The following is a 14,817-nucleotide window of genomic DNA, read 5'->3' as shown; positions in this document are numbered from 1 at the left end:
ATCGCTTGCAGAGGGAAACTCGTCTGCCTATTCGTTTCTAAATTACTCTGCATTAACCCTTTGCACTCCAAGAATTCACTTTAATAGACCTAACTGGCTACTCGAGTACAATTTTGTAACGCCTATTTAAAGAATATTAAAATTGTCTTTTCTCACCAATGAAATTTAAAAATGTCTGTAATTTAAAATTTCTTCGTTTGTTTTGTTAATTTACTTTTATATTATAATTCTACCCCCTTATCGATTTTTCTTAAAAATTCGTTGTTGATTTTTAATAATTTTGTTTGACTCCCTACAGAAAAGTTGTCTAATACTTTTTTGTAGATATTCATGAGCTCTACTTCAGAAAAAAGTTTCATCGAAATATATTAACTATTGTAAGAGTTATTGCTGTTTGAAAATTGGACCATTTTTATGGGGTTTTTCTCATTTTACGGGGTCAAGGATCAACTTTTCGAATATTTTTGCAATTTCTACATATTCTCTAGCAAAATACGCTTAGTTTGCTTTTTTAAACATTAAAATCGTCCAATCCGTTCAGGAGTTATGACATTTTAAAGATTCGCATGAAATTTTCGGGCAGCATTTCTGGTCAGAAACTATATTTTCGGTAAGGAATTTTTTTCTCGAAACTGAGTAGGATTTCGAGGGTATGTATAATGATCAAAAATGATTGTAATTGACCCCTGCAACTGAAAATATTTTTTCCAGAACGATTTGAAATTTTTTAATTTTGTCGAAAAATTTCACACATTCTAGAATTTTTTTCTAGGAAATGAGTAGGATGTCGGAGATATGACTCTTCACCAAAAATGATTGTAATTAACCCCTACAACCAAAAATATTTTTTTTAGAACGATTTGAAATTTTTTAATTTCGCCGAAAAATTTCAGCAGCTACCTCCTATCGATTTTTCTTAAAAATTCGTTGTTGATTTTTAATAATTTTGTATGACGCCCTACAGAAAAGTTGTCTAACACTTTTTTGTAGGTACCCATGAGCTCTACTTCAGAAAAAAGTTTCATTGAAATATATTCAGTATTGTAAGAATTATTACTGTTTGAAAATTGGACCATTTTTATGGGGTTTTTCTCATTTTGCTGAGTCAAGGATCAATTTTTCGAATATTTTTGCAATTTCTACATATTCCTCGCTAAAATACGCGTCGTTGGCAGTTCGAAACATTAAAATCATCTAATCCGTTCAGGAGTTATGATGTTTTGAAGATTTGAATGAAATTGTCGGGGTAACATATCTGGCCAGAAATTATACTTTCTGTGAGGAATTTTTTTCTTGAAAGTGCGTAGGAATTCGGGGATATGTCTATTCACGAAAAATGATTGCAATTAACCCCTGCAACAAGAAATAATTTTTCCGTGAATGATTTGAAATTTTGTAATTTAATTTTTTAATAATTTCTTAACGAAGCCTCAATCAACAAATTGGTATTCTTGACTTTCGTCTTATTCTGGCCCCTAGAAACTCCCATTAAAATTTTCCCCAGGTGTGGCCATATACGCTGTATATCGCCGTGGGGGGCGCCATTGGAGTGCAAAGGGTTAATTACCACCAATTTTATGCAAAATCTTTATATTATAAACTTTTATTACCATGAAGTAATAAAATGCTTAGAATCTCCTTATTTGGTTTCGTTAACGAAATTTATTGAAAAAAATTTCAAGATAATTACCGCCACGAGTACTACGAGGGAAATGTATTAAAATATTTCTGATTAGAAAATTATTCGTCGATAAATAATAATTGCACTCACGTTTGGAACATTTGCCAGCAGTCCTACCTGTAGAACGATCTTTAAGATCCGTGATGGCTTCGACCATGTCGAGCGCCATGTCGCAAACACGGTCCGCATGATCGTTTTCTTTCACTGGTGCACCGGACACCACCATGTATGCGTCGCCGATCGTTTCGACCTGATGAAAAAAACGATATTCAAGAATTCACGCAGAAAAGAAACGAAACGATTAAGGGGGGAAACCACTGTGACGACTGAAAATAAAAGCAATTTTCAAGAATTTTTTGGGAGTAACTTGGAAACATTTTCTAATAAATGTTCAATGTTTTCGAAAATACATTTGTTCAACTACATTTTGTAAAAGTTTCGTATAAAAATATTAATTATTATAGACATAATAGGAACTAGTGTGAGAGGCCTCCAAAAAATTTGTTGGAAACGGTCCGAACGTGTAATTTTTCACTAGAAATTCTACAACAAGAAATCGTGCAATTTTCTTAAACTATAAGACAGTAGTTTCAGTTGCACGTAGGGATTTATAAAAATAATAATTTATTATAAAATGGTGGAACTTTGAAGAAAAGATCTGAAAAACTTGCGAAAAAGTAAATATTTCTTTTAACACAAAGTAGGAATTAATTATTCGATCGAAAATCCCGGAGGTGCAATCGAAGAGAATAGTATTAGGAATCACCGTATTTATAAAATATAATTTATATTTATAGAACCCTAACACTAAAAAGAGGTAAACAAAAACAATTTCGATTTTTTCAGTTCGTCAGTGGTTCCCCCTCTTAATATCCTACGCAAAACAGATTAATTGAAACGTGCCAGAAAGGTGATTCTTGTAAAAGAAATTTACGAGCTGTTTTCTAAAGGAAGCAAGCGCATGGTGCGAGGACAAATGAATGCTAACTATTACTACCTAAGAATACCTTATACACCCGGTTCCTTTCGGTTAATGTGTCGAAAAGAGAATACATAGCATTTAACATGGACACGACCTCCATTGGGGTAATCCTGCTGCAGATCTCGGTGAACGTGACTACGTCCGAGAACAAAATTGACACGCTATCGAACATCTGAAACAGTCCACAATGAACAAACGAAACGTAGTAATTAATCGTTTTTAAAATATCGGAATATTATGTACGATCAAGGGCAAAATTTAACGATCTGTTTTACATAAAAGTACTGTAATTTCATCGATATTTCGAAATTAACGTTTTTTTTCCTCGGAGGTTTACAGAGTAATATCTTATACAGGGTGTTCGACCACCTCGATAGGCAAAAATAAGACGAAAATCAAGAATACTAATTTGTTGATTAGGGTTTCGTTAACAAGTTATTAACGTTTAAAGTTCCGCGTGTAGAACGGCGATCTGCGAACAGCTGCGCGAGTGAGAACCACTGTCACGCGTACGCAACTGTCCGCTTTAATTTAAACGTTAATAACTTTTTAACGAAGCCTCAATCAACAAATTGGTATTCTTGATTTTCGTCTTATTTTTGCCTCTAGAATCTCCCATTATATTTTTTCCATATAGAGTGGGTCGCAAAATTATTAGCTCGGTCGATAATGCGGCAAAGATAAATGAAATAATAAGATAACGAAGGTTCTTTTAAAGCTTTCTGTTTAGATATACACAGTTTACAGATCAATGTAACAAAATCGTGAAATAAAATTGAAAAATTTTTATTTATAATTGCATAAAAACGAGTTACAATAAATCTTTACTCGTTTTCACGTCACGAAATTATTCGTTCAAGCTACGAGCCAACTAAAACAAATGCAATCTATAAATTCGATGGGCATTTGTTTCTGACTACTTGAAGCTTTAATTTCTATTTATAACTTCTCGTTTTAACGCTTCATTGCCATGGGTAGAAAAAGTAAAGGAACAAGTGTGGAAGTTAGAAAATTCATTATTTTTCATTTGAAAAATGGAAAAAATTGTTTGCAAGAGTTATTCTACGACATGCTCCACTTCGTCGCCTCTGTTCTTAAAGAAACGCGAACAAACTCGTTACAGATTTATAGGAAAATTTTGTAATGCAAGTGTTCGTTAAGGAAAAGTAGTTTTTTTTACCTCGCACGTGTCTATAGGACTCTCTCCGTTTCTCAAACGATCCGCCACTTGTTTCGGAATCATCTGATAAAGCAGTTCGTCCGTACGCTTCATCTCTTCGTCCAGCTTCCTCATAGACTCCTCCAACTTTTTGCTCTTCAGTTGCTCTTGATCCAGGGCTAGTTTCAATTCTACCGATTGCTGCGTACCAGCCAGCATTAGATCCCTGTAACACGCATCCATTCGTTTCTGTACAACTTACAAAACAGTCGTCACGAACATTCCCTGTCTCGTCAGATTACTTTAAGCCAGTGTTTCCCAAAGTGGGTTCCGTGGAACACTGGGGTTCGCATTGACACTTGAGTTCCATCACACTCGACTGCATCACATAGACTCATTGACATTGAGTTCATTCATATACAGGGAGTTCGGCCAACTCTGGGAAAAATTTCAATGGGACATTCTAGAGGCCAGAATAAGACGAAAATCAAGAATATAAATTTCTTGCTTGAGACTTAAAGATTAAAAAATTATCAAAAACTTAGATTAAAAAATTTCAAATCATTCTGGAAAAATTATTTTCGGTTGCGGGGGCCAATTACAATCATTTTTGATGAATAGACATAACCCCGAAATCCTAACCACTTTCGAGAAAAAAATTCCTTAGCGAAAATCTGATGTGAGATCAGAAATGCTTCCCTGCATGCGAATTTTTAAAATGTCATAACTCCTGAACGGATTGGACGATTTTAATGTTTAAAAAAACAAATTACGCGTATTTTGGTGGAGAATATGTAGAAATTCTAAAAATATCCGAAAAGTTGATTCTTGACCCTGCAAAACGAGAAAAACCCCATAAAAATGGTACAATCTTCAAACAGCCATAACTCCTACAATAGTGAATATATTTCAATGAAACTCTTTTCTGAAGTAGAGCCCATAGGAACCTACAGAAAAGTATTGAACAACTTTTCTGTAGGACGACAAGCGAAATTATTAAAAATCAAAAACGAATTTTTAAGGAAAATCGACAGGGGGTAGGTGCCCAAATTTTTCAACGAAAAAAAAATTTTTTAAATCGTTCTAAAAAAATTATTTCCGATTGCAAGGGTCGATTATAATCATTTTTGTTGGATAGACATAACCTCGAAATCCTAACCACTTTCTAGAAAAAAATTCGGGACTGTGTGAAATTTTTCGACAAAATTAAAAAATTTCAAATCGTTCTAAAAAAATTACTTTTGATTGTGGGGACCAATTACAATTATTTTTGGTGAATAGACATATCCCCAAATTCCTACCCAGTTTCGAGAAAAAAATTCGTTATCGCAAATATAATGCCTGATCATGAATGAATGATTTCCCTGAAATTTCACGTGTTTCAAATCGTTCTGAAAAAATTATTTTCGGTTGCACAGATCAATTACAATCATTTTTGTTGAATAGACATACCTTCGAAATCCTACCTAGTTTCGAGAAAAAAATTTGTTACTGCAAATATAATATCTGACCATGAATGAATGATTTCCCTGAAATTTCACGTGTTTCAAATCGTTCTGAAAAAATTATTTTCGATTGCAGAGATCAATTACAATCATTTTTGTTGAATAGACATACCTTCGAAATCCTACCCAGTTTCGAGAAAAAAATTCATTACTGCAAATATAATGTCTGATCATGAATGAATGATTTCCCTGAAATTTCACGTGTTTCAAATCGTTCTGAAAAAATTATTTTCGATTGCAGAGATCAATTACAATCATTTTTGTTGAATAGCCATACCCCCGAAATCCTACCCATTTTTTAGAAAAAAATTTAGTACAGGCAAAACTTTAAACGTTAATAACTTTTTAACGAAGCCTCCATCAACAAATTGGTACTCTTGATTATCGTCTTATTTTGGCCTCTAGAATCCCCCATTGCACCCTGTATAAAGATATCATCAAAGAATAAGGTGTACAAATACTTTTTTGACCGACTGTAATATACCAAACGTACGACGAGGGACGAACGCAAGAACAAAGCATCGAATCGTTTCAGTTACACTTTGAAACGTGTAAGAATTCAAGGGAATTAAAAAATATTGTAAAATACACCGTACCTGCTGAAATCATGCATAGAAAGATCATTTATGTAGAGGCCTGTCGCGATCAAGGCATTCAGGTCCGGCATAACGGGAGTACCGAGATACATCATCATCTTCCAGTTATCCATGTATATCATCTGGCCTGAAGAATATCGTGGACATTTTTCAGAAAGGTTCATTTAACGCTCATCGGTGAAATATTATAATTTAACCGACTTTAACCGACGAACATTATACGCGAGGAATAAGAAATTTGAAAAAATCCTTGGTTTTTGTTCACTCAGTTCGTTACTCGTGATTGTCTTTTGATAGCTCGCAGGTTCTACTCGCGAAGAGTTCTCATTCCTTCGTTTGCGATTTCCCAACAAAACTAACATAGTAAAAACAACTGAAATACTTGTACGAAGGGAAAGGTAAGCGATATTAAATTGTAATCGAGCAAAACTGTACTTTTTAACAAAAACCAGACAGTTCGGTTACCGTGTAAAAAGGCAAATATAATACCTTTTAATCTCAAAGTTCTGTCGTCCACCGAGTCGAGCTCGTCGCTCAAGAAAATCTCGTTTCTGTGCCGATCGGACGGTCGTTCCGTGAGAATCGGCTCCACGGTTACCAATTCGAAGATGTTGTTCGTTCTGTTTAAAATCTGCAATACAGGCATTGTTTCGAGCGACGATATTAATGGCAGAGTTTTTCAATTCATTGACAAAATTTTAACGGTGGTGCTCACCGAATGAAACTTGAATGCAATCAGCGGTCTGACGAGGTCAAAGAAGTGTGTGATCTTTTTACCGACCAGATCGGGCAATATCACCATCAGCGAATTCCCGATACTCCTTACAATCATGTCCGACCTGAAAAATTTTTCATAGAGTATAAATAAAGTCCACCCTACTGTGCAACAACCTATAACTTACCTGAATCACTAATAATTAACTTGCAAAGCGGTTGATGCATCATTAAACAACATAAAAAAAAAAATTGAAGTTTTTTAAGAAATTTAAGTAATAAAAACGAAAACAAATGTAAAGTTTTTAAAATTAAACGTTGTATGAAAATTGTAAAAAGCAACCTCGACTTCTTTTGTCAAATTTATTCATTGTATGTTTTCACTGAAAATTCCATAATACTCGAAGAAGATTAAAATAAATATGGAATAAATAAGATTGGACGAAGAAGCAAAGGTGAACGCGTTTATAAATTTGAAAGTATGCGTGGGAATATTGAAATTATTTCACAACTTGTACCAAAAAAAAAAAAAACAACAACATAAAAGAAAAAATTGAAGTTTTTTAAGAAATTTAAATAATAAAAACGAAAACAAATGTAATGTTTTTAAAATTGAACGTTGTATGAAAATTTTAAAAAGCAACCTCGACTTCTTTTGTCAAATTTATTCATTGTATGTTTTCACTAAAAATTCCATAATACTCGAAGAAAATCAAAATAAATATGGAATAAATAAGATTGAACGAAGAAGCAAAGGTGAATGCGTTTATAAATTTGAAAGTATGCGTGGGAATATTGAAATTATTTCAGAATTTGTACCATAAAAAAAACAACAACATAAAATAAAAAATTGAAGTTTTTTAAGAAATTTAAGTAATAAAAACGAAAACAAATGTAATGTTTTTAAAATTGAACGTTGTATGAAAATTTTAAAAAGCAACCTCGACTTCTTTTGTCAAATTTATTCATTGTATGTTTTCACTGAAAATTCCATAATACTCGAAGAAGATTAAAATAAATATGGAATAAATAAGATTGAACGAAGAAGCAAAGGTGAACGCGTTTAGAAATTTGAAAGTATGCGTGGGAATATTGAAATTATTTCACAATTTGTACTAAAAAAAAAAACAACAACATAAAAGAAAAAATTGAAGTTTTTTAAGAAATTTAAGTAATAAAAACGAAAACAAATGTAAAGTTTTTAAAATTGAACGTTGTATGAAAGTTTAAAAAACAACCTCGTCGACTTCTTTTGTCAAATTTATTCATTGTATGTATTCACTGAAAATTCCATAATACTCGAAGAAGATTAAAATAAATATGGAATAAATAAGATTGAACGAAGAAGCAAAGGTGAACGCGTTTATAAATGTGAAAGTATGCGTGGGAATATTGAAATTATTTCAGAATTTGTACCAAAAAAAAAAACAACAACATAAAAAAAAAAATTGAAGATTTTTAAGAAATTTAAGTAATAAAAACGAAAACAAATGTAATGTTTTTAAAATTGAACGTTGTATGAAAATATTAAAAAGCAACCTCGACTTCTTTTGTCAAATTTATTCATTGTATGTTTTCACTGAAAATTCCATAATACTCGAAGAAGATTAAAATAAATATGGAATAAATAAGATTGGACGAAGAAGCAAAGGTGAACGCGTTTATAAATTTGAAAGTATGCGTGGGAATATTGAAATTATTTCACAATTTGTACCAAAAAAAAAACAACAACATAAAAAAAAAAATTGAAGATTTTTAAGAAATGTAAGTAATAAAATCGAAAACAACTGTAAAGTTTTTAAAATTGAACGTTGTATGAAAATATTAAAAAGCAACCTCGACTTCTTTTGTCAAATTTATTCATTGTATGATTTTACTGAAAATTCCATAGTACTCGAAGAAGATTAAAATAAATATGGAATAAATAAGATTGGACGAAGAAGCAAAGGTGAACGCGTTTATAAATTTGAAAGTATGCGTGGGAATATTGGAATTATTTCACAACTTGTACCAAAAAAAAAAACAACAACATAAAAGAAAAAATTGAAGTTTTTTAAGAAATTTAAGTAATAAAAACGAAAACAAATGTAAAGTTTTTAAAATTAAACGTTGTATGAAAATTTTAAAAAGCAACCTCGACTTCTTTTGTCAAATTTATTCATTGTATGTTTTCACTGAAAATTCCATAATACTCGAAGAAGATTAAAATAAATATGGAATAAATAAGATTGAACGAAGAAGCAAAGGTGAACGCGTTTATAAATTTGAAAGTATGCGTGGGAATATTGGAATTATTTCACAATTTGTACCAAAAAAAAAAACAACAACATAAAAGAAAAAATTGAAGTTTTTTAAGAAATTTAAGTAGTAAAAACGAAAACAAATGTAATGTTTTTAAAATTGAACGTTGTATGAAAATATTAAAAAGCAACCTCGACTTCTTTTGTCAAATTTATTCATTGTATGTTTTCACTGAAAATTCCATAATACTCGAAGAAAATCAAAATAAATATGGAATAAATAAGATTGAACGAAGAAGCAAAGGTGAACGCGTTTATAAATTTGAAAGTATGCGTGGGAATATTGAAATTATTTCACAATTTGTACCAAAAAACAACAACATAAAAGAAAAAATTGAAGTTTTTTAAGAAATTTAAGTAATAAAAACGAAAACAAATGTAATGTTTTTAAAATTGAACGTTGTATGAAAATTTTAAAAAGCAACCTCGACTTCTGTTGTCAAATTTATTCATTGTATGTTTTCACTGAAAATTCCATAATACTCGAAGAAGATTAAAATAAATATGGAATAAATAAGATTGAACGAAGAAGCAAAGGTGAACGCGTTTATAAATTTGAAAGTATGCGTGGGAATATTGAAATTATTTCAAAATTTGTACCAATTTCTGTGCGACTTACCCGAAAACGATACAAAAGGGGAATATTTCGAACAGGACGGAGGCTCCTATGGGCAAGTGCTTCTCTTCGCGTGTCATCGCCAACGAGGCTTGGGTGAAAGCTCTGTTATCAAAGGTAAGCTGAAAAGTGACGTGTACGGTGTCGAAAAGGACCTCCTCGCGCACGAGCTCGATCTGTAATTCCTTGTGATAAAAATGACGAGCCACTTCCCTTATCTGGCCCATCGTGTAATAAACAAAACCACGACGCTTGCTCCTGTAATGGAGAGTCAGCCCTGCAATAGAAAATAAAAGTACAATAGTAATCATCCACAGAATACATTTCATAAAAACAATACGAAGATTCCAACGATCTCTACAAAACTATCGAGTTTTTAAAAATTTTCGTTTGATTCAACTTAACGAATTCTGTCGACGATTATTTTTTCATTAATATCGTTTCAAGCTTCCTGTAATATGTTCCACGACTCGTAAATTATACTCGTAAACGGTGGCTTGTAAATATCGTAATTATTATTCGTTAACAATTTATGTTTAATTTGATCAACGATACGAGTATGCTTCCTAATTAAAAACTACATTTTAGGCTGTAAACAGACGAGCGACTTTTGTCGTTGCAATTCTATATTTTTACTTGTCTTACAATTGAAAACAACCAAGCTAAACGTAAAAACGTCGATCTTGTCTTCGTTGTTTTAATTGCAAAACAACGCTCGTTTGTTTCCAATCTTATTGTTAGTATAATCGCGAGAATCTAGCGTTAAGATGAAAATTAAAGTCCGTTGGACGATCGTTTACCTTGTCGCGTTTCGTTTTCGCAAATAAACGAAGGTGCTCTCATCCTCGGGTAGGAAAACTTGAGATATTCGTGTAAATTGTCCAATCCATTAAGGAAATCTCTTACGTGACGTCCAAGTACTGAAAGCACACGATCGTAACCGTACTGGCCAACGAATCCTACGAAGTGTACACCCATCTGATCGAAAAATTCTTTCTCCGTTATGCCAAGTACCTGCGATATGAGCGAAGGATGTATTCAATTGAATGAAGACGACAGGTGCACCTAACAAGTGTGTTTGTCGGTATATAACATTCGAGCACAAGTTGAACTGCTGGTATTAAATGTACCGAGTATCTTTTTCTGATTACTGCTCATTAGGGTTGGACCTTAGTTCTACTATCCAGTGATGACTTGTTGGCTAGGCACCTGCGAACTAAATGGGGCAAGGGCGAGGACAGAAGGTCTTTGCGCTGCCTTATCCCCTAGTAGGGTCTCCATAACCACGAGAGATACAGTGTGTTAGGAAATGATAGGTTCACTCACATTTATTATCGTAACTTCTAGAGAAATGTATCAACTGCTCTGAAACTTTCAAGATATAATGTCCTTGTATTAACAAATCTGATTGCTAAATTTCGTTTTGGAGTAATATTTCAAAATGACGTAACATAAGAATATCATAATTTTAACATATTTCAACCGTTAATAAATGATAGGTTCACTTTAAAAAACATATTTATACATAGTCATTAAATAATTCTTAACAAAGTAAAAATTAAAATTAATATTTAATAGGTTTTCCACCACTTTTAATTAATAAATTGATTCGCTTCGGCATTGATTCGACAAGATTTGTGAGTTGCCGAGTAGTAATGCGATCCCAAGCGTTCGTAATTGCCGTTTTGAGCTCTTTTACACTATTGTGTAATTTTAACACCTTAATAACTCGATACTTCTGTAAATGCATGGGAAGATTCGTGAGAAATTGTTTACTGTTTGTTTCTTTTGTAACCAGGATACGTAACAAACGACACGCAAACAAAATGACGGCGTCAAGCAGTCAAATTCACAATGAATGCATTATAACGAAAGAATATTGTGATGTATCAAATTTTGGTACATTAACAAATCGTTTAATCGTCCTTTTAGCAAGTGAACCTATCATTTATTGACGGTTAAAAGCTGGTTACATTCAGTAAAAGATTTCTAGTTCCTTTTTGAACCGTTATTTCCATATAATGTTTAGCAGAACAGTTTGTTAATATAAAAGCTAAAAATTCTGAAAGTTTGAAACTGATTCATGCACTTCTTTCTAAATTATTATCATAAGTATGACTGAACCTATCATTTCCTAACACACTGTACATTTTTGTTCTATTCATGGCTAGTATTTTGAACGTACGGCTACGCCAATGCCTCTCAGTCTTGTTCTATCCTACTTTGTCCATATACGTTTCGTTCACGTCCTTTGTCACGCGATGGAATTGTAGTTGCGAGCGTCGCCATTACGCTACGACCAATCAGCGTGCCTAGCCATCAAGTCATCACTGAATAGTACTTGACAAATTTTTTTCATGATTTTTTTCGGGACACCCCCTAGAATTGTGACACTAGATGAAAAAATAACCTATGCAAAATCTGAAATTGGTCGAAGTTGAACATTTTTTGTTTTTGCAAACAGTTTTTCTTTATTAAAGTGTATCGAAAATGTGTATTTAAAAAATTTCAAGAAGCGTGGCCTTCCATTGACAAAGTAAAACTCATACCGGGAATTAATAGCAAGTTTATTCGACGAAAAATTCCGACTGAGTTAATTCAAAGTATTGAATTTTCATTTGAAATTTTAGAAACAGAAAAACAACCTTGAGACTATATAAAAAATTCCAAATGAGTAAATTTAAATTATTGAATATTCATTTGGAATTTTAGAAACAGAGAAATAACCTTGAGACGATTATAAAAAATTCCAACTGAGTAAATTTAAATTATTGAATTTTCAGTTAGAATTTTAGAAACAGAGAAATAACTTTGAGACTATTATAAAAAATTCCAACTGAGTTAATTCAAATTATTGAATTTTCATTTGGAATTTTAGAAACAGAAAAGCAACCTTGAGACGATTATAAAAAATTCTAAATGAGTAAATTTAAATTATTGGATTTTCATTTGGAATTTTAGAAACAGAAAAACAACCTTGAGACGATTATAAAAAATTCCAACTGAGTAAATTTAAATTATTGAATTTTCAGTTAGAATTTTAGAAACAGAGAAATAACTTTGAGACTATTATAAAAAATTCCAACTGAGTTAATTCAAATTATTGAATTTTCATTTGGAATTTTAGAAACAGAAAAGCAACCTTGAGACGATTATAAAAAATTCTAAATGAGTAAATTTAAATTATTGGATTTTCATTTGGAATTTTAGAAACAGAAAAACAACCTTGAGACGATTATAAAAAATTCTAAATGAGTAAATTTAAATTATTGAATTTTCAGTTAGAATTTTAGAAACAGAGAAATAACTTTGAGACTATTATAAAAAATTCCGACTGAGTTAATTCAAAGTATTGAATTTTCATTTGAAATTTTAGAAACAGAAAAACAACCTTGTGACTATATAAAAAATTCCAAATGAGTAAATTTAAATTATTGAATATTCATTTGGAATTTTAGAAACAGAGAAATAACCTTGAGACGATTATAAAAAATTCTAAATGAGTAAATTTAAATTATTGAATTTTCAGTTAGAATTTTAGAAACAGAGAAATAACTTTGAGACTATTATAAAAAATTCCAACTGAGTTAATGCAAATTATTGAATTTTTATTTGGAATTTTAGAAACAGAAAAGCAACCTTGAGACGATTATAAAAAATTCTAAATGAGTAAATTTAAATTATTGGATTTTCACTTGGAATTTTAGAAACAGAAAAACAACCTTGAGACTATATAAAAAATTCCAAATGAGTAAATTTAAATTATTGAATATTCATTTGGAATTTTAGAAACAGAAAAACAACCTTGAGACGATTATAAAAAATTCTAAATGAGTAAATTTAAATTATTGGATTTTCATTTGGAATTTTAGAAACAGAAAAACAACCTTGAGACGATTATAAAAAATTCTAAATGAGTAAATTTAAATTATTGAATTTTCAGTTAGAATTTTAGAAACAGAAAAGCAACCTTGAGACGATTATAAAAAATTCTAAATGAGTAAATTTAAATTATTGTATTTTCACTTGGAATTTTAGAAACAGAAAAACAACCGTGAGAGAATTATAGAGTTTTTGGAATTAGTAATTATTTTTCTAAATGGGACTCGACGAAGAAATGTATCTTAAAAATATATTTATTTAAAGAACAATTCTATTTAAGATTAAATACAATTCAATTTAAGATTAAAATCCATTAAAAAGATTAAAATTGCTCCTGAAGATGTACAAAACTATATCGATACAAGAATTGAGCATTTCGTTTTACAAAAGACGAAAACATTTTTTGAAAGATTTTCTATTTCGTTTGACTTCAAAAATCAAATTTATTTTTTTAAAAAATATTTTTTAAAAAATCTGTAAATTATTTAGTAGTTATATTTTAAAAACGTCAAGACATAGGACATTTTTTAAAATGTGTTACTTTATACAAGATCTATTTACATTATCTATTTATTTTATATTTCAAATTCAGATTCTGATGAATGCAGAATATTTTCACCATTTTTTTCTTAAATTTTTCCAGCTGTATAATAGATAATAGAAATAGATCTTGTATAAAGTAGCAAACTTTGAAAAATGTTCTGTCTTGATGTTTTTAAAATATAACTACTAAATAATTTACAGATTTTTAAAAAATATCTTTCAAAAAAATGAAATCTGTAAATTATTAAGTAGTTATATTTTAAAAACATCATAACATAGGGCATTTTTCTAAGTTTTTTACAAGATCTATTTATATTATCTATTTATTTTATATTTCAAATTCAGATTCTGATGAGTGCAGAATATTTTCACAATTTTTTTCTTAAATTTTTTCAGCTGTATAATAGATAATAGAAATAGAACTTACATAATAAAAAATAGTATAAAATAAAATTAGTATAAAATAAAAAGCTTTGAAAAATGTTCTGTCTTGATGTTTTTAAAGTATAACTACTACATAATTTACAGATTTTTTTTTTAAATATGTTTTAAAAAATCTGTAAATTATTTAGTAGTTATATTTTAAATACATCATGATATAGGTCATTTTTCTAAGTTTTTCACAAGATCTATTTATATTATCTATTTATTTCATATTTCAAATTCAGATTCTGATGAGTGCAGAAGATTTTCACAATTTTTTTCTTAAATTTTTTCAGCTGTATAATAGATAATAGAAATAGATCTTGTATAAAGTAACAAACTTTAAAAAATGTCTTATCTTGATGTTTTTAAAATATGATTACTAAATAATTTACAGATTTTTTTTTTAAATATTT

The 14,817-nt window shown here is 30.5% G+C and overlaps 1 protein-coding gene across 3 annotated transcripts in view; it reads right to left on the bottom strand.

Annotated features, from left to right (window-relative positions):
- Gyc88e (Guanylyl cyclase at 88E) overlaps positions 1-14,817 on the bottom strand; it is a 57,314-nt gene that overhangs the window by 8,581 nt on the left and 33,916 nt on the right. For 2 of the 3 annotated variants that reach the window (XM_076769643.1, XM_076769644.1), the window contains 8 exons: positions 10,354-10,567; positions 9,557-9,830; positions 6,639-6,762; positions 6,413-6,554; positions 5,924-6,050; positions 3,844-4,048; positions 2,689-2,835; positions 1,772-1,931 (listed from right to left, as the gene is read on the bottom strand). In XM_076769643.1, coding sequence (XP_076625758.1) covers positions 1,772-1,931; positions 2,689-2,835; positions 3,844-4,048; positions 5,924-6,050; positions 6,413-6,554; positions 6,639-6,762; positions 9,557-9,830; positions 10,354-10,567 — 1,393 coding nt within the window. The remainder of the gene's footprint in view (positions 1-1,771; positions 1,932-2,688; positions 2,836-3,843; positions 4,049-5,923; positions 6,051-6,412; positions 6,555-6,638; positions 6,763-9,556; positions 9,831-10,353; positions 10,568-14,817) is intronic. The other variant, XM_076769645.1, reaches the window with a different exon arrangement.

The sequence above is a fragment of the Colletes latitarsis genome, chromosome 7, assembly GCF_051014445.1.
Source record: "Colletes latitarsis isolate SP2378_abdomen chromosome 7, iyColLati1, whole genome shotgun sequence".
Taxonomy (NCBI): domain Eukaryota; kingdom Metazoa; phylum Arthropoda; class Insecta; order Hymenoptera; family Colletidae; genus Colletes; species Colletes latitarsis.
This window is presented reverse-complemented; position numbering and strand designations above follow the sequence as displayed.